This window comes from Mustela nivalis, assembly GCF_964662115.1.
Source record: "Mustela nivalis genome assembly, chromosome: 18".
NCBI lineage: Eukaryota > Metazoa > Chordata > Mammalia > Carnivora > Mustelidae > Mustela > Mustela nivalis.
In genome coordinates, this window is record NC_139037.1 from 57,593,165 (window position 1) to 57,610,865 (window position 17,701).

Here is a 17,701-nt window from a genome sequence, read left to right on the forward strand (position 1 = left end):
CCTTAAACTCCTTCTTGAGCCAGCTCCCTGGGGACCATCGCCCACCAGTGGAGGAAGTGGGGCTGCTTGAGAACGGGTGTGGTTTTAGCAGCCAAGACATGGGGCCATCACCTTCTGGGGGCTGAGAGACCGTCTCCCGCGGCGCCCTTTCTGGGCCTCCGCTGGTCAGTTCCTCAGGAAAGGGCTGGATTCGCTATTTCTGGGATGAAATGCACCCTCAGGACAGTGTTCAGACCAGCAGAGCGATAAGGGCTGCTTCTCGGGGGCATACTGTGCCTGGCACCACGGTTCCCTCACTGTTTTTACATTCAAGATTTGCATGCAAGCCTCGCAACTACCCAACAAGTTCTTACAGTTCCCATTTTGTAGATGGGAATACTGATGCCCCGAAAGGTTGCGTCACTCGCCTAACATCACAAGCAAGTAAATGGCGGAGCTGGGATCCCAGCCCAGGTATGTTTCACTACAGGGTCGGTTTCTTCTTATTCCCAGAGCTCAGAGCTCTAACCTGAGAGGAAAGCGTATCTGGGACTCATTATCCCTAATTAGGACTAATTAAGAGCCTCTCTTAAGCGGGTAAGCCACCTAAGTACAAGACGTCACGAAGGAACACGGTGACAGCAGCCAAGGCGGGCGTGGGAAAACAACCACACTCCAGCGAACAGCCGTTTAACGGCACCGCCCCCTGACCCGCCTCACTTCCGCCTTTTATTTGCATATTCAGCGATCGGACGTCAGGCGTCAGCGTCGACGCGGTGACATCAGGGAGCGCCCCTGCAGTGCTCCACCCCCGATCGTACGCACGTACGCACGCACGGAGACGAGAGGGCGGGGGAGGAGGGAGAGATCCGAGGCGCCCCGCCCAGTCAGCAAGGTTGCGCGTGCCCCGTGCGGCCGCCAAGATGGTGGTGGGCGCGTTCCCTATGGCGAAGCTGCTATACCTGGGCATCCGGCAGGTCAGCAAGCCGCTTGCCAACCGCATTAAGGAGGCCGCCCGCCGAAGCGAGTTCTTCAAGACCTATATCTGCCTCCCTCCGGCTCAGCGTGAGTTTGACCCCACGTCCCTCCAACCTTTTCATTCTCCAACCCCTCTCTGGTGGTTGCTCAGGGGATGGACTTCTGTTTACAACCAATCACAGCCCGAACCGGCAAAGTCCTGCAGCCAATAGGGAGGGGTCCAGGAAGAAGGGCATGCGGGTTGCCCAATAGTCCACTCAGGATTGGGGCAGGGAGCGGGGAGGGACGCTGGCGCTTGGGTTGGCAATACAAACCAATAGAGGAAGAGAGCGCGTGGAGGCTGATGTCCAGACAAGCCAATAGTAGAGGAGAAGGTAGTAATATGGGTGGGACATCCCAGGACGAGAGGAGTTGGGGGCGGGACTGAGGAGAGACTTGACCAGACCGAACTCGGGTTTGCCTCGCCACCCTTAGATAATTTGAGTTCCAAAACCCCACCCCGTGCTTCAGTTGCCCTCTTGTCCTGGGCGGTGAGGTTCCTGACCTGGTATGGCGTTCAGGGGGGGCTTTCTGGCAGAGGAGACCTCTGGGCCGGGATCTGAAGGGTGAGGAAAATCTCACCAGACCGCAGGGATGATGTCGAGGGGGAGCAGGGAGCACCAAGGCCAGTTGGTTAAGGGGAGCGTACCTTTATTCCTTGTGAGTGTGGGTTCTCAAAGTTTGCCGAATTTTTGGTCCTTTGATGTTGTTTTGTGGGGCCTCTGCCAGAGTTGCGGATCTGTGAATGGAGAAAGTTACTAGAGTGCTCTCCTATCAGCTCTCTCCTTTGACCCCCACTTGTTTTTGTCCCCACGTCAGGGAGGAGAAATGACTTCCCCAGTTTATAACAAACAGGCCTCGAGACCAGAGGTGAATTGCTCAGGTCACACGTGGAGTGCATGCCAGGGTCAGGACTTGAATCCCAGAACGAGTTTCTGTTTCCTGCCACTGGCTTTCCCATAAACCGTGTGATGTGTCTTAGCGCCCCGGTGTAGAAAGTGTCTTCTTGGGTCAGACTGGCATGGGTAACCATCGGCACAACCCGCACAACCCACACCACCCCCCGGCCGAGTCACTTACCCCTTCGGAGCTCCGGTTTTCTCCCCTGTACAATGGATATTATATAATAGCAACATTTAATGGGCACTCGGCTTTGTGCCAGACCCTACCTAAGCACTTCACAGGCCTTCCATCCTTAAATCCTCACAAATTACGAGGTAGGCGCTGGTATTTTGTGTATAGGCTCTGTGCATTTATGCTGTAAATAATACTTATGTTGTTATGAGGAGTGAATGGATTTCAAATGTTAAGTCAGTGGGTGGCACCAAGATATGGCTGTTGTTTAGCTGCTGTGGTTACAGAAAAGAAGCAAAGGCAAAAAAATCTTGTCCTTGGGAATTTTACATTCTTGGGGCGGGGATGGGGTGAGGGAGTAGCCAGCCAGTAAACAAAATAAATAGTTAAACTATGAATTATATTAGCTAGCAGTACTTGCTCTGGAGAAAACATGAGGGAGGCAAAAAGAGGACTGTCTAGGGGTAGGTTGGAAGTTTCCATGGGGTGTCAGGGAGACCTCAGTGAGAATAGGAGGAGAGGAAGGAACAAGCAGTGCAGGTACCTGAGAAAAAGCATTCTCTCACATGCAAAGGCCCTGAGGTGAGTTTGCCTGGTGAGTTTGATGAATGCTCCTGAGTGGATGGGTCTCACCAGAAGGTATCAGTGGAGGAGGGACAGGGTCTGAGGCATATGTTAATGGGATCCCTTTGGCAATCATAGGGAGAGGTTGGATGCAGGGAGGAGGTGAGCCCGGTCCTCAAGGTGGGAGGTGAGTGGGGAGGAAGGGTCAGTTTCTGGAGACTTTTCTTCTCCCATTCTTTTAAAAATTTCAGACCTTCAGAACAGTTGAAAGAAAAAATGGTATAGGGGCACCTGGCTGGTTCAGTCTGAAGGGCATGCGATGCTTGATCTCAGGATCATGAGTTCGAGCCCCACATTGGGAGTAGAGATTACTAAAAAATAAATAAACTTAAAACAATAATTATTAAAAATGAAAGGAAGAATGGGATAGTCATCAGTTACATACCTTTTACTGCCTAGTTCACTAGTTATTAGCTTCCAGAATATTTGTTTTGTCTTCATTCTTGTATATGGATGTGTTTATATATGTATATACTTTTTTTTTGGTGAACAATTGGAAAAGAAGTTGTGGATGTAACACTTTACTCCTAAATGTTTTAGCCAGTGTCTCCTAAGAGCGAAGACATTTTTTTTTTTAAAGATTTATTTATTTATTTGACAGAGAGAGATTACAAGTAGGCAGAGAGGCAGGCAGAGAGAGAGGAGGAAGCAGGCTCCCTGCTGAGCAGAGAGCCCAATGCAGGACTCGATCCCATGACCCTGAGATCATGACCTGAGCCGAAGGCAGAGGCTTAACTGACTGAGCCACCCAGGCGCCCCTATTTATTATTCTTTTTAATCTAGGATCTGCTCAGGGGTCATGCACTGCCTTTGATTAGCGGCTGTTTTTAGTATATGTGCTGCCAAAGGGAGCACAGCGTGCCTCTTTAATATCCTTTAATCTACAGAGCCCAGCAATCCCGCCCTTAGCCTGTCTTTGTAAATAAAGTTTTATTGGCACACAGCCACACCCATTGGTTTGCATATTGTCAGTGGCTTCAGAGATGGGTTTTATGGCCCACAGATCTAGAATATTGACTCTGTGGCCTTTTACAGAAGTTTACTGATCCTCCTCTCTACTCATGTTCTTGTTTTTTTCTTTTTTTCTTTTCTTTTCTTTTTTTTTAAAGGGCGTTGACATGTAGAAGAATCCAAGCCAGTTGTCCCATAGTGTCTCACAACCTGGAGTTTTCTGACTACTTCCTCTGATTTGATTCACACTGAGCATCTTTGGCAAGAACCCCATACACATGAGGGTGTGCCCTGAGGACATCACCTCAGGGGGCTCCTAATGTCTGTTTGTTCCGTCATTTGTGATGGAGACTTGGATCCCTCCGTTAAGGTGGTGACCACTGAAAGAACCTTTCCTTTTCCCCTTGGTAATGAATACCCAGTAGATTTGTTTAGAAGACCATGCTGGCAGGATTTCCCCTGGAGTGGGCGTGACCTGGTTGAACAGAAAGGACCAGGAGCTCCGTTTGGGATAGGTCTAGTTGGCCATGACGTTATTACATATTGGACTGCTCTGATATTGATATGTTAAAAATCACATTGTTACCATCTTCGTGCTGCTGTTTGCCCTTTGCTGTGCGCCCCCCTCCCCTGCCTGTGTGATCGGAATTTTCCAGAGCTGATAGCAGCTGTGTGCTCTGGGTCAGGCCTCCAGTGCTGACCAGCACATCTAGCATCTGTGTCTCTGGCTGAAGTTCTTTTGACTCAGCAGGGTGGGCCGGCTGTCTTCCCCCAGCAGAGGCCGGAGTGGTGGGTGTGAACAGTAAATGCAGGAGCATAGATCATCCGTGATGCACTGTGGTGGGGAGGCAGGGATCCTTCTTTCTTTCTTTCGATAGAAATTTATTGGATACACAGCGAGGGAGCAGTGGGCAGGACAGCAAAGGAGAGACTGTCCGTCTGCCAGGAGGCAGTGGTGGGGGCTACAGTTAAGAGGGGGAGTGAGGGGGCACCTGGGTGGCTCAGTGGGTTAAAGCCTCTGCCTTCAGCTCAGGTCATGATCTCAGGGTTCTGGGATCGAGTCCCACATCAGGCTCTCTGCTCAGCAGGGAGTCTGCTTCCCTCACTCTCTCTCTCTCTGCCTGCCTCTCTGCCTACTTGTGATCTCTGTCAAATAAATAAATAAAATCTTTAGGGAAAAAAAAAAAAAAAGAGGGGGAGTGAGGAGGTAGGGGAACATGTGGAATTTTCCTTTTTTGGTACCTGTGCCTGGTTATAAGTAACCTGTTGGGCAGCTGGGGCTTATGGATATTTCCAGGTGGGCTGTCTCATGGGCCTATGCATTCAGCCAGAGGGTCACCATGGGCCCTTTGAGCTTACTCAGGTTTCCACTGCTCAAGCCTGTTGCCTAAAAGTGGCCTCTAGACTGCCCCCCCACCTCCAACCCCCAGCCACAGATGGATAACGACAGATCTCTGGCACTGGGGCAGAGTTCTTATCTTCAGTAGCTGCTTCATGGTGGGGGGTGGGCACTGTCCCTTCCTAGACATGGCAGTCTAGCAGGGGTTCTGTGCAGTGACAGACCAGAGCATGGTGTTAGTTTAACATGCTGATAGATGATTTCGGGGAACTTCCTTGGTGGCCAGAGAGAGCCAGGGGATTTAGGAAAGGGCACCCTGGGATGGTATGGGCTGGAATTCTTGTTGGACCACGACTCACATATGGAATTGGTGGATTCACTCAGACGCTTAGGAATGTGTCTGTAGATCAAGATGGTGGCTGGACCCACGAGAACGAAGGGAAAGGTGGAGAGGAGGAGGAGGAAAGTGGCTGAGAGCCCGCATCAGGGGAGGGTCCCATCTGAGTCCATAGTGTGTTGTCTGAGGGTATGAGGGTCAGGCTGTTGAAGGGCCAAAAGAGAAAGGAGAGGGAGGGAAGGATCCCTCCAAAGGGTAAGAGGGGATATCCTGCACCCTTTGGGGCAAGGGCTGGCAGGCTGGCTCCCCCTGGAGCTTCGGATCCTCACCGAGGGGAATGCCAGGAAATTCCTAGAGAATCAGGGGAGAGTCCTGGGCTGCAGAGGGTCCTCAGGAGGGCCACCAAAGTGAGGCAGCTGCATTGGGTGGGGCCCTGCAGCACAGGCTGGGCAGTGAAAGAATTCATCCGAGGCCCAACAAAGGAGACACAAGTTTATTGAATCCACTGCAAGAAAGCAGTGGGAGAGCAAAGGAGAGCCTGTGTGCCGGCAAGGATCTTTTTAAACACGGCAGGTATCTGGGGGAGAAAAAAATAAAAGGTTGGTGACGCTGGGCGGGTTGGGCCCGCTCTTGCTGAGGGCAGCGCTGATGTTTTCCAGAGGGGCCATGGGGTGTGTCTGGGCAGTGGGAAAATTCCAGTTTGTTTCTGCCTATTCCTTTAGAGTATACTGGTCCTTTTTCTAGTGTACTACTCATGGTAGGCAGCAAATTGCCCCCCAGAGATGTCCCCATCTTAATCCTAGGAACCTGCTGAATGTGTCACTTCCACGACAGAAGGAACTTTACCAATGTAATTAAATGGAGGATTTGGGCCTAAGGAGAGTGTCCTGGCTTATCCAGGCGGGCCAATGTAATCATAAGGGTCCTTGTAAGTGAAAGAGGGAGGTGGGAAAGGGACTGGGCTGGTCCGCAAGGTGGAGGAGGGGTGGTGGGCCAGGTGTGCAGGCAGCCTCTGGAAGCCAAAACAGGTGAGGAAAAGAATTCTCCCCTGCTCATACCTTGAGTTCAGCCTCCTGAGCTCTGTTCTGATCCACCAAGTACCCCTCCTCTGGAGCTAGGCCTCCTGTGTGTGGATCCCAGTCCCGCCACTTTCCTTGTCATCCTCTGGGAACACTGGGCCGGGGACCATCTTTTGTAAAACCAGATCCCAGGAAAAGTACCCTTTGGGGACAAGTCTCTCTGAAAGACCAGGCCACTGAGCTTCTTTGGGCCTCAGTTTCGCTGTCTGTACCCATATGATTAGGCTGATCCCATGGGTTCTTACCCATGGAGTGTTCAACAGTGCCCCAGCCCACGCATAAACGTTTGTTGAGTGGCTAGAAATGCCAGGCATTGTGGCCCTTGCTTCTGTCTTCATCCTCATTGTCCTCTTAATGCAAAACCTTCCACTGAGATCCTTCTCGTGCACTCCTGGCCTGCAGTCAATACTTCCTGCCTGCCCGTGGTATGGGTCCCTCTTCCCTCAGTCAGTGCTCGCAGGCTGACCACAGGTGGAAGGCTCTGGGCTTTCCCGTGAATGCTTCTCACTAGCGGGGGCAGTGACCCTGTGTGTCTGATTAGGAGCTGGGGTTGGAGTTCTCTCTCTGAGTCAAGCAGAGAGAGGGCAGTGTGGTGGAGTAGAGGGCCTCCCACTACCTTATGCTTCACAGAATACTTAAAGCATCCTTTGAAAGGAATGGTGTACCTGCAGAGAAGGAAACTGACTCCTCCCAGAGCAAGGAGAAAGCAGGAGCAGGGAGCCAAGGAGGGGAGTTAAGTACTGAAGGTTCCTTATATACTCCTGGGGATATGGGCAGATGCACATGGTCTTGGGGACAGGGGCTATCCTGTGGGAACACTGGGCCGGGGACCATCTTTTGTAAAACCAGATCCCAGGAAAAGTATCCTTTGGGGACAGGGTGAACTAGGAAAAAACCCACCATGCAAAGGCACAACCGTAGGGGTGGATGGAGATGGAAAATGTCTCCTCTGAGAACACTGCCTACTGCCTGTCCCTCCTGTGGGCCTGGGGGACTGAATTATACTCTCTGAAAGACCGGAAGCTGCAAGCTGAGAGTGAATCCAGGTCTGTGTGCATCTGACAAGGACAAGCCCTCTCTGGAGGAGTGCTCCCTCTGACTGAGCCTTGGAGAATTCCTTCAGGTGGAGTTGGGGCCTATCTCGTGATACAGAATTACACACTGTACAAAAAAAGAGGCACCATGAGTGAGAATCAGCCAACACAAAACTTGGGAGGTCAAGACCTCCACTGTGGCTATCAGAATGAACAGATGTGGGTATAAAATATGTTCATATGGGAAAAGGATAAAATAGGACTATGGAAACAGGAGTGCAATCAGAAATTACCAGGAAGTTGGAACAGGAACCAACTAGAACTTTGAGAAATGACACAGTTGACGTTCAGAGCTCAGTACAAGGACTAAATAAATACCAGATGAAACGTAGCTGCCAAGAGGATTGGTGTGCTGACAGACATCTGAAGAGGGGAAGAAAAGTTTTGTGGGGTGCTCCCCCTTCCTACCCAGTAGGGCCACCTGTGGGTCCTGATTGGGTCCAACTGGGGAAGGAAGGGCTGGACGTTTTTATTTTTAACATTGTCTGGAGGATCGTATGAACGTTTGAAAAATCACTTCCCTGGAGTCTATTTATAATCTCGAGAGCACCACGGGAGTTCTGTTGCCTGATAGCCAGGCTGCTGCTGGTGACCTCCAAACGCTGCTTTTATTATGGTCTCTTGGTAAGGAAACATGTTGCGCATTCTCCGTGTGTGTGTGTGTGTGTGTGTGTGGTCAGCACTATAATACAGTGAATATGTTGTATGCATTTTAAAACGTTAAAAAACTAGAAAGTGTGGCAGAGATGCCTGGGTGGCTCAGCCTGTTAAGCATCTGCCTTCAGCTTAGGTCATGATCCCAGGGTCCTGGATCAAGTCCAGCATCAGGCTCCTTGCTCAGCAGGGAGCCTGCTTCTCCCTCTGCCTCTGCTACTCCCCCTGCTTGTGCTCATTCTCTCTCTCTCTGACAAATAAATAAAATCTCTTTTAAAAATTGGGAGGTGTGGAATTATAAATAAATAATTTTTTTTAAGATTTTATTTATTTATCAGAGAGAGAGAGGGAGAAAGCGAGCTCAGGCAGACAGAATGGCAGGCAGAGGGAGAAGCAGGCTCCCTGCCGAGCAAGGAGCCCGATGTGGGACTCGATCCCAGGACACTGGGATCATGACCTGAGCCGAAGGTAGCTGCCCAACCAACTGAGCCACCCAGGCGTCTCGAGGTGTGGAATTAATATACACATTTTAAAGATTTTATTTGTCAGGGAGAGAGGGCACAAGCAGGGGGAGCAGCAGGCAGAGGGAGAAGCTGGCTCCCCGCTGAGCAAGGAGCCTGAGGCTGGGCTTGATCCAGGACCCTGGGATCATGACCCGAGCCCAAGGCAGACGCTTAACCCACTGAGCCACCCAGGCATCCCTGGAATTAATATTTTAAAAATATTTTAGTTTATGTATTTATGGCCGCCCAAATATTTTTGCTCTAGTTAAAAATATTTTCTTATGCAGACATTGTTAAATACATTTGGAAACTCTTGGTGTAGCCTTTCGTAAGAGTCTAGTTTTGACATTCTTTGTGTTCAGCTGTCAGAGCTGGCAAAGACCTAAGGGAGGTACAGAGAGCCAAATGAGAGAAGCATGCCCTCGGCTCCATTTAATCCTGCTGCTCCTTTTTCAGGCCCACCCTTCATATGCAGAGGCGCTTGTTGGAATTTGCCAGAGCTCACATTGTTAAATCTTCAGCCCATGGTTTCCGAGCAGGAGTCTTTTTTAGGAAGTCCTTTTGTGGGGCTGGTTTGAATCAGTCTGGGAATATCCCCCAGGAGTCCATCCGCCTGGGCTGCATTACGCAGAGTGGCCAGGAGAGGGCGCCTGTGCCGCCCTTTTAGCATCTGAGGTTTGCTGATGACACCTGTCGGCTGAGAGGCACTAGAAAAGCTCGATTTCTTCTCTTCCTCCCCGCATTCCCTTATCTTGTTACTCTTCCCTTTTCCTTCTTCTTCCTTCCCTCTTCCTCCTTCAAGACATAAGCATAACCAGAAGTTCTGACATTTTCTTCCTGTGCCCCAGAGAAATACCTTGTCTACTCCTCTGTGCTCATCCCTCCTTGAGATTCTAGTCATTTCCTGAGAGACCTTCCCTGAAGGCTCGGCCTCCCCAGGATGTGCCTCTGTCCCTCCCTGGAGTCCTACCCGCCTTCCAGCTTCTTGGCTCCTCCTCTTTTCCTGCTCTCCAGCTCCAGTCAGCCCTAGCTCAGACCCCCACAGAGCTGGTGATGGCCTCAGGAGCTCCCTCAGTCCCTCTGTGTACTAAGCTGACCCTCTGCTGTCAAACCCACCCAGGCCCTGCCTTCGATGAGCGTAAAGCTACAGCAGCTACCCTCTGCTGAGGGCCTAGTGTGTAGCCATTATTATCCCTCTCTTTAAATTGGATCAAAGTTTGTTATTTCAGGGTTTTAGGTTTTTCTTCTCTGTTGAGGTTTTCTTTTTTAAAATATTTTTTTTATTTATATATTTATTTATTTGTCAGAGAGAGAGAGAGAGCATGCACACAGGGGGAGAAGCAGGTTCCTTGCTGAGCAGGGAGCCCAATGCAGGGCTTGATCCCAGGACCCTGAGATAATGACCTGAGTTGGAGGCAGACGCTTAACCAGCTGAGCCACCCAGGTGCCCCTCCTTTGAAGTTTTCTGTAGCAACTTATTAAATTTACAAAAGTCATATGTGCTTATTGTGAAAGAAAGAGCAAGATACGAATCAGTTGGTGCTCCTCTGTGCTTAATTGAAAACCCAGCCAGGAAATTTAATTAAACCTAAATCAAAAGGATATTTATTGTTCGTGGAGGAAGGTGACTCTGTGGTTGGTTTGGTGGCTTGGTGGTGTCCTTAGGGACCCGGGACTCTTTCTGTCTCTACCATCCTTAGGGACCCGGGACTCTTTCTGTCTCTACCATCTTTGTGTTCAGGCAGTACCTCTCGTCAAGGCTTCAGAGGGCTGCTGGAGATTCAGACATTATGCCTTTATATAGCAGTGTCCAAGGGAGGGAGTGTATGTGTATGTGAGTGTGTGTGTGTGTGTGTGTGTGTGTTGAGGGTTGGGGTGGGGCTGGGAAATGTGAGTGTGCTCTTCAGATAGAAGAGTCTTTTCCCGGAAGACCCCAAGAGACTTCCTTCACTGTTTATTGGCCAGAATTGAGTCTCATACCACCACTTGCTATCTGGGAGGTCAGGGGGCTGAATGGTGCTTCTAGACTCTAACAGCAGGGAAGGATATTATTAATAAGACAGTAGAGAATTGTATACAGCAGGGTCACCTGGCTGGCTCAATCAGTAGAGCACACAACTCTTGATTTCAGGGCTATACGTTCAAGCCCCACATGGGGTGTAGAGATTACTTAAAAACAAAAAAGAAGTCTTTTTTATTTTTAAGATTTTATTTGACAGATGGAGATCACAAGTAGGCAGAGAGGCAGGCAGAGAGAGAGGAGGAAGCAGGCTCCCTGCTGAGCAGAGAGCCTGACGTGGGGCTCGATCCCAGGACCCTGAGATCATGACCTGAGCCGAAGGCAGTGGCTTAACCCACTGAGCCACCCAGGCTCCCCAAACAAAAAAGAAATCTTTTTTTTTTTTTTAAAGATTTTATTTATTTATTTGACAGAGATCACAAGTAGGCAGAGTCAGGCAGAGAGAGAGGAGGAAGCAGGCTCCCTGCTGAGCTGAGAGCCCGATATGGGACTCGATCCAAGGATCCTGGGATCATGACCTGAGCCGAAGGCAGAGGCTTTAACCCACTGAGCCACCCAGGTGCCCCAAAAAAGAAATCTTAAAAAAAAAAAGAATAATATAAAGTTGCCTTACTGGTCATGAACACTAAGGCGTAAGCATGAACACTACCTTAATGGCTGAAGAAACTGAGCAGAGCTGTTCAGTGACCTGATGTAAGTTCATGCAAAGCCCTGAATGTGCCAGCTTCCCCACAAACCAGGAAGAACGATCTCCATTTTGAGAAGGAGGAACTGGAGATGCCAAGAGGTGGAGAAATTCGCCCAAGGTCACAGCAAGTAAGTAGCAGAGGCAGGACTTGAATCCAGGACCACCCGACTCTGAGCACCCTTAGCCTTGAGCTGCCTCCCTTGTGCCTCTGAAACTCCCCGATGCCACGTGTACTGAGTCGAGGTGGTCTCTCCATGTATTGGTGGGGGCCAACGGTGGGGTTATTCTCTGGGACAAGGACATGCTTGTATAATCCATTCACTCCATGGAGCCTCGCTTAGTGGCTGCTGGATGCCAGGAACTATTCTAGGAGGTTTGACTAACTCTGCAGTCACCAAAACAGACAAAAATCCTCTGCTCTCGCGGAGCTCACAATTGAGGATATTAATTACCTGCCTGGTGACTCTGGGGCCCAGAGAGGTCCTTCTTCCCAGCAGTCCCACCCAGATTCCCAGGCTGAATCTCGGTGGTCCAGATGGCTCGTGCCCATCTTGAGCCAGTCGTCAAGCCCAAGGAAGGCAGCCTGATGGGCCTGTCTGAAGGGCAGGGCTCGTCACTGCTGAATCCTTCGGACCCAGTGTGGGGGACGTGGGATTCCCCTAGATGCTGGGTACACAGAGCCAGTCGTGTCCCCTCTGCTGACTGGTGGCAGCGTGTATCCCTGCTGTCTCCAGAGGCAGTGATGGAGGAGGGGACCACATCCCTCTGTCCGGGGGGTGGAATCTTGAGTCACGAAACGCCTGGGGCAGTGTTGGGGTGGGCGTGCAGTGGACTGGAACACAGCCAGGAAGGGCCTTCCTGGACAGGGCCTGGCTCGAAGCTATTTACTCTTGATCATAATTTCTTAACTGATGATTTCTTTTTCTTTTTCTTTTTTTTAAAGATTTTATTTATTTGACAGAGAGAGATCACAAGTAGGCAGAGAGGCAAGCAGAGAGAGAGGAGGAAGCAGGCTCCCCGCTGAGCAGAGCCTGATGTGGGACTCGATCCCAGGACCCTGAGATCATGACCTGAGCTGAAGGCAGCAGCTTAACCCACTGAACCACCCAGGCGCCCTTAACTGATGATTTCTTAACTGATGGTAACAGTTTCATTCATTATGGTTCCTATGATCTCAGCAAATATTAATCACTTTATTAGGGAATTTATGTGATTGTCCTGGTTTTTTTGAGTGGGGACATGTCTCAGAGCGAGGAGCAAGTTCCCTGAGGAACAAAGAATAAGAAATCAACCCCTTGGCTCCCACATTCCTCTTGTGTTTAATTTTTATTTTATTTTTTGCATGTCATTTATTGTACAATATCTATACAACACAATGTACAGATCTAAAAGGTGTAGTTTAGGGGCGCCTGGGTAGCTCAGTGGGTTAAAACCTCTGCCTTCGGCTCAGGTCATGATCTCAGGGTCCTGGGATCGAGCCCCATGTGGGGCTCTGTGCTCAGTGTGGCGTCTGCCTAGGGTTCTCTCCCTCTCCCCCCACCCCTCCCTGCCACTTGTGCACGTACTCTCCCTCTCTCCAAGAAAAATAAAATAAAATGTCTCATTCAGTGAGTATTGATAAATGCATATGCCCACGTAACCAACATCCAAGTTCTAAAATATCTCCATCACCCCTGGGGTTTCCTCCCTTTCCTGTTCTGTCACCTGTGGGACCACCCTCACTATACATCAGTTTTACCTGTTGTTAAGCTTCGCCTTTGTTCACAGGCTGCTTTAGAGCTATTTCTGCTGCAGGTATGATAGTTTGTTTCTTCTGCTGCTCTTCCTATGTATCTTTTATTCCAACATGTGAGCCTGCTTTACTTGGTTTATCTAGTCTCTTAAGGATGGACATTTGGACCCTTGGGTGTCCTTTTTCTTTTTTTTTTTTTTTTTGTTATTACCAGTAAGGCTACTGTGAACATTCTTTTTTTTTTTTTTTTTTTAAGATTTTATTTATTTATTTGACAGACAGAGATCACAAGTAGGCAGAGAGGCAGGCAGAGAGAGAGAGAGAGAGAGAGAAGCAGGCTTCCCGCGGAGCAGAGAGCCCGATGCAGCAGCATCGAAGCAGCCCGAAGGCAGCAGCCCAAACCACTGAGCCACCCAGGCGCCCCTACTGTGAACATTCTTGTACAAGAATGTTGTACAAGAATGTCTTGTGTGTTTTCATTTATTTTGTTTTTTTTTTTTTTTTTTTTTTTTTTTTTTTTTTTTTTAAAGATTTTATTTATTTATTTGACAGAGAGAAATCACAAGTAGGCAGAGAGGCAGGCAGAGAGAGAGAGAGAGGAGGGAGCAGGCTCCCTGCTGAGCAGAGAGCCCGATGCGGGACTCGATCCCAGGACCCTGAGATCATGACCTGAGCCGAAGGCAGCGGCTTAACCACTGAGCCACCCAGGCGCCCTGTTTTCATTTATTTTGGGTGAATGCCTAGAAGTGAGATGTCTGAGTTATATGATAAAGATAAAGTTAATTATTTTTTTTAAATTTTAAGATATTTATTTATTTATTTGAGAGAGAGAGGGAGAGAGCAAGGGGAGGAGGAGAGAGAGGGGGACAAACAGTTTCAATGCTGAGCACTGAGCCAGACGCGGGGCTCGATCCCACGACTCACATCATGTTGGAACCCAAGAATCAGACGCTCAACTGACTGAGTCCCCCAAGCGCCCCCAAAGATAAAGGCAGTCTTCATTTTATAAGAAACCACCAAAGAGTTTTCCCATGGGTCTGGTTGTTCTATGTCCTTGCCAATAATCCTTGTTTTCATAGGTTAATTTTAGCCATTCCGGTTGGTGTAAAATGGCAACTCACTTGCTTTTCTCTGATGAATTGTGATGTTGAGTACTTTTTCGTAGGATAATAAACATTTATTATCTCACACAGTTCCTAAGAATTCAGGAGTGGCCTTGCTGAGTGGTTCTGGCGCAGTGTCTCAAACAGATAGCTCGCCAGGCGCTGGGAGGTCTGCTTCCTGGCTGACTCATTGGCCTGGTCGATGGTGGGGTTCAGTTCTTCACTGGCTCTCAGGCCAAGGGCTCAGTTGCTCTGCCCATGGATTTCTCCTTAGGGCTACTCATGGCCTGGCTGCTGGCTTCCCCCAAAGAGAATGATCCGAGACTGAAAATGACGAAGACTGAAGAGTCAGCATCTTTATAACATAACTGTGGATGTGACATACACCACTGGGCCATATGCTGTTGGTTTCACGGACCAACTCTAGCATAAGCATAATGTGGGAAAGGACTATAAGGCTGTAAATGCCGGGAGATGGGGATTATCGGGGGCTCTTGGAGGCTGGCAACCACAGATCTATTGCTACCATGAATGCAAGCTATCTTTTTTTTTTTTTTTTTTTTTTTTAAAGAATATTAAATCAGTCTTGTATTCCTGGATAAATGCTGCTAGGTCATGGTATGTGATCCTTTTTATATATTGGTGGCTTTGATTTGCCAATATTTTCCTAAAGATTTTTTTTTAATACCTGTGATCATGAGTGATATATTACAGAATTTTATTTTCTTGTAATGTCTTTAACAGGCTTTAATATCATGGTTTTGCTGACCCTGTTAAAAAATTGGGAAAATGGGGACACCTGGGTGGCTCAGTTGGTAAAGCAGCTGCCTTCAGCTCAGGTCATGATCCTAGCGTACTGGGATCGAGTCCCACATCGGGCTCTTTGCTCAGCAGGGAGCCTGCTTCTCCCTCTGCCTCTGCCTGCCTGTGCTCGCTCTCTTCCCCTCTCTCTCTCTGATAAATAAATAAAAATTTAAAAAAAAAAAAAAATTGGGAAAATGTTCCCTCATTCTCTGTTCTCTGCAAGATTTTGTATAAAATTGGAATGATTTCCTCCCTAAATATTTGATATAAGTGTCCATCAGGGCTTTCATTTTTCTTTAAGGGAAGATTTTTATTTATTATTTATTATTTATTTATTTATTTGACAGACAAAGATCGATCACAAGTAGGCAGAGGCAGGCAGAGAGAGAGAGGGAAGCAGGCTCCCTCCTGAGCAGAGAGCCCCATGTGGGGCTTGATCCCAGGATCCCGGGATCATGACCTGAGACGAAGGCAGAGGCTTTAACCCACTGAGCCACCCAGGTGCCCCAATGGAAGGTTTTTAATAACATTCAATTTCCTATCTTTGGAAAGGAATTTTATATGTGGTCAGGATGGACTAAAATAGAAATAAATCGATTTTTAAGTATACTGGTAAAGGATTGAAATTCTGCTTTTTTCTCTTAAAAAAAAAAGGACAAAGTTTTCTCGGATAAGAAAATGTAAACGGGGCACTGGGTGGCTCAGTGGGTTAAGCCTCTGCCTTTGGCTCAGGTCATGATCTCAGGGTCCTGCGATCGAGCCCTGCATTGGGCTCTCTGCTCAGCAGGGAACCTGCTTCCCTCTCTCTCTCTCTGCCTACTTGTGCTCTCTCTCTGTCAAATAAATAAATAAAATCTTAAAATAAAAAATGTAAACAAAGTTTTTTTTCCCCTCTTTTGACTGCCCAGAAAACCAAAACTTGGATTTTGTCTTTATCAGGTCTTTGACTACTTAAAGTTAAAACTTCTCAGTATTACAAGTTTTGCTAACAACTATATAACCCTACATATTTGCCTTTAGAATCTCTTACTGTCACCTTGATTAAATAATTTTTAAGTTTCATCATGATCTATAATGTTATTTAAGCATGTGCTTTATAACTTTAGGAGGTTTTTTAGCAAACTGCCCCAAGATTTAAATTGTAAATGAAATCTCTTTGATTAGGCTTGTTTATTTGGTATATTATGTTCTGGTATAAGGCCCTCACTTAATACTATGATTATCGAAGTGTTAGGTGTCACAGAAATAACTGGGTTTTCTTGTCAACTATATTATAATAAATTCTAATCAGATCTTTAAGAACAACAAAACAAAATTCAATTTTCTTAGTATTTATAGGACAGTTCATATTTTCTACTTCTTTGTATCAGTTTTCATAAATTATGTTTTTTTACATATATAGCATTCATATAAGTTGTTGAATTTGTTGGCATAAATCATTTCATATTCTTTTAGTACTCATTTATAGATTTTTTTTTTTTTTTAAGTAATCACTACACCCAACATGGGGATCCAACTCATGATCCCAATAACAAGAGTCGCACACTGGCAGACTGAGCCAGACTGCCCCTCCTGTTGTATTCTTTTAATAATTGTAGGATCTGTAGTAATGTCTCCTCTTTCATGCCAGATAATGGTAATTTATGTTTTTTTTCTTTATTCTTTTTTTTTTTTTAAGATTTTATTTATTTATTTGACAGACAGAGATTACAAGTAGGCAGAGAGGCAGTCAGAGAGAGGAGGAAGCAGGCTTCCTGCTGAGCAGAGAGCTTGATGTGGGGCTAGATCCCAGGACCCTGAGATCATGACCTGAGCCTAATACAGCGGCTTTAACCCACTGAGCTGCCCAGGCACCCCTTCTTTTTTTAAAAAATTTTAAAAGTTTTTATTTGTTTGACATAGAGAGCATAAGTAGGGGGAGTGGCAGGCAGAGGAAGAGGGAGAAGAAGGCTCCCCACTGAGCAAGGAGTCTGATGTTGGGCTCAATCCCAGGACAGAGTTCATGACCTGAGCCAAAGGCAGACACTTAGCCTAGTGAGCCACCTATGTGCCCACTTTCTTCTTTTTTGTATATTTAAATATAAATCTCCCTCTAAACACTGCTTTATTTTTTGAGTAGGCTCTATGCCCAAGGTGGGACTTGAACTCATGACCCTGAGATCAGGTGTTGCTTGTTCTACTGACTTAGCCAGCCAAGTACCTCTCTAAGCACTACTTCAGATGCATCCAACAGAATTTGATGTGTTGTGTCTACATTGTCATTCAGTTCTGTGTATTTTCTAGTTTCTCTTGTGATGTCTTCTTTGATCCATGGGTTATTCAGACGTATATTGCCTAATTTCCAAATGTAGGGGCCTTTTTAGATTTCTTATTGTTACTGATTTCTAATTTAATTCCATTATGAACAGCAGTAATGTACATGGTAGAAAAATTTAGGTGGTAAAAAAGGATTGAATGTGGTAGAAAGTACATATGTTTCCCATCCCCGCCTGCCTTCCACCTACCTGTCTTCCTTCCTTTCTTTTTTCATTAAGAAATATTTGCTGAACGCCTACCTGCCAGGCACTGGGGCTGTATCCATTTAATAAGAGACCTGAGTCTCTGCTGTCCGTATAGTATTGAGCTTCTCCTGATAGGAGACAGATAATAAACAAGTTAAGGAAGTAAAATATATTCTGTATCTGGTGGCAATGAGTAGGAAAG

General features: G+C 47.4%; 1 protein-coding gene across 3 annotated transcripts in view; it reads left to right on the forward strand.

Moving 5' to 3' along the window:
- The first annotated feature begins 801 nt into the window (after positions 1-801).
- LOC309853035 (optic atrophy 3 protein-like) overlaps positions 802-17,701 on the forward strand; it is a 45,929-nt gene continuing 29,029 nt past the window's right edge. The window contains exon 1 of one of the 3 annotated variants that reach the window (XM_082710667.1): positions 802-1,044. In XM_082710667.1, coding sequence (XP_082566793.1) covers positions 903-1,044 — 142 coding nt within the window. In that variant the 5' untranslated portion in view covers positions 802-902. Of the gene's footprint in view, positions 1,045-1,729; positions 2,214-17,701 lie in introns of those variants that run through there. The other 2 variants (XM_082710666.1, XM_082710668.1) reach the window with 2 other exon arrangements.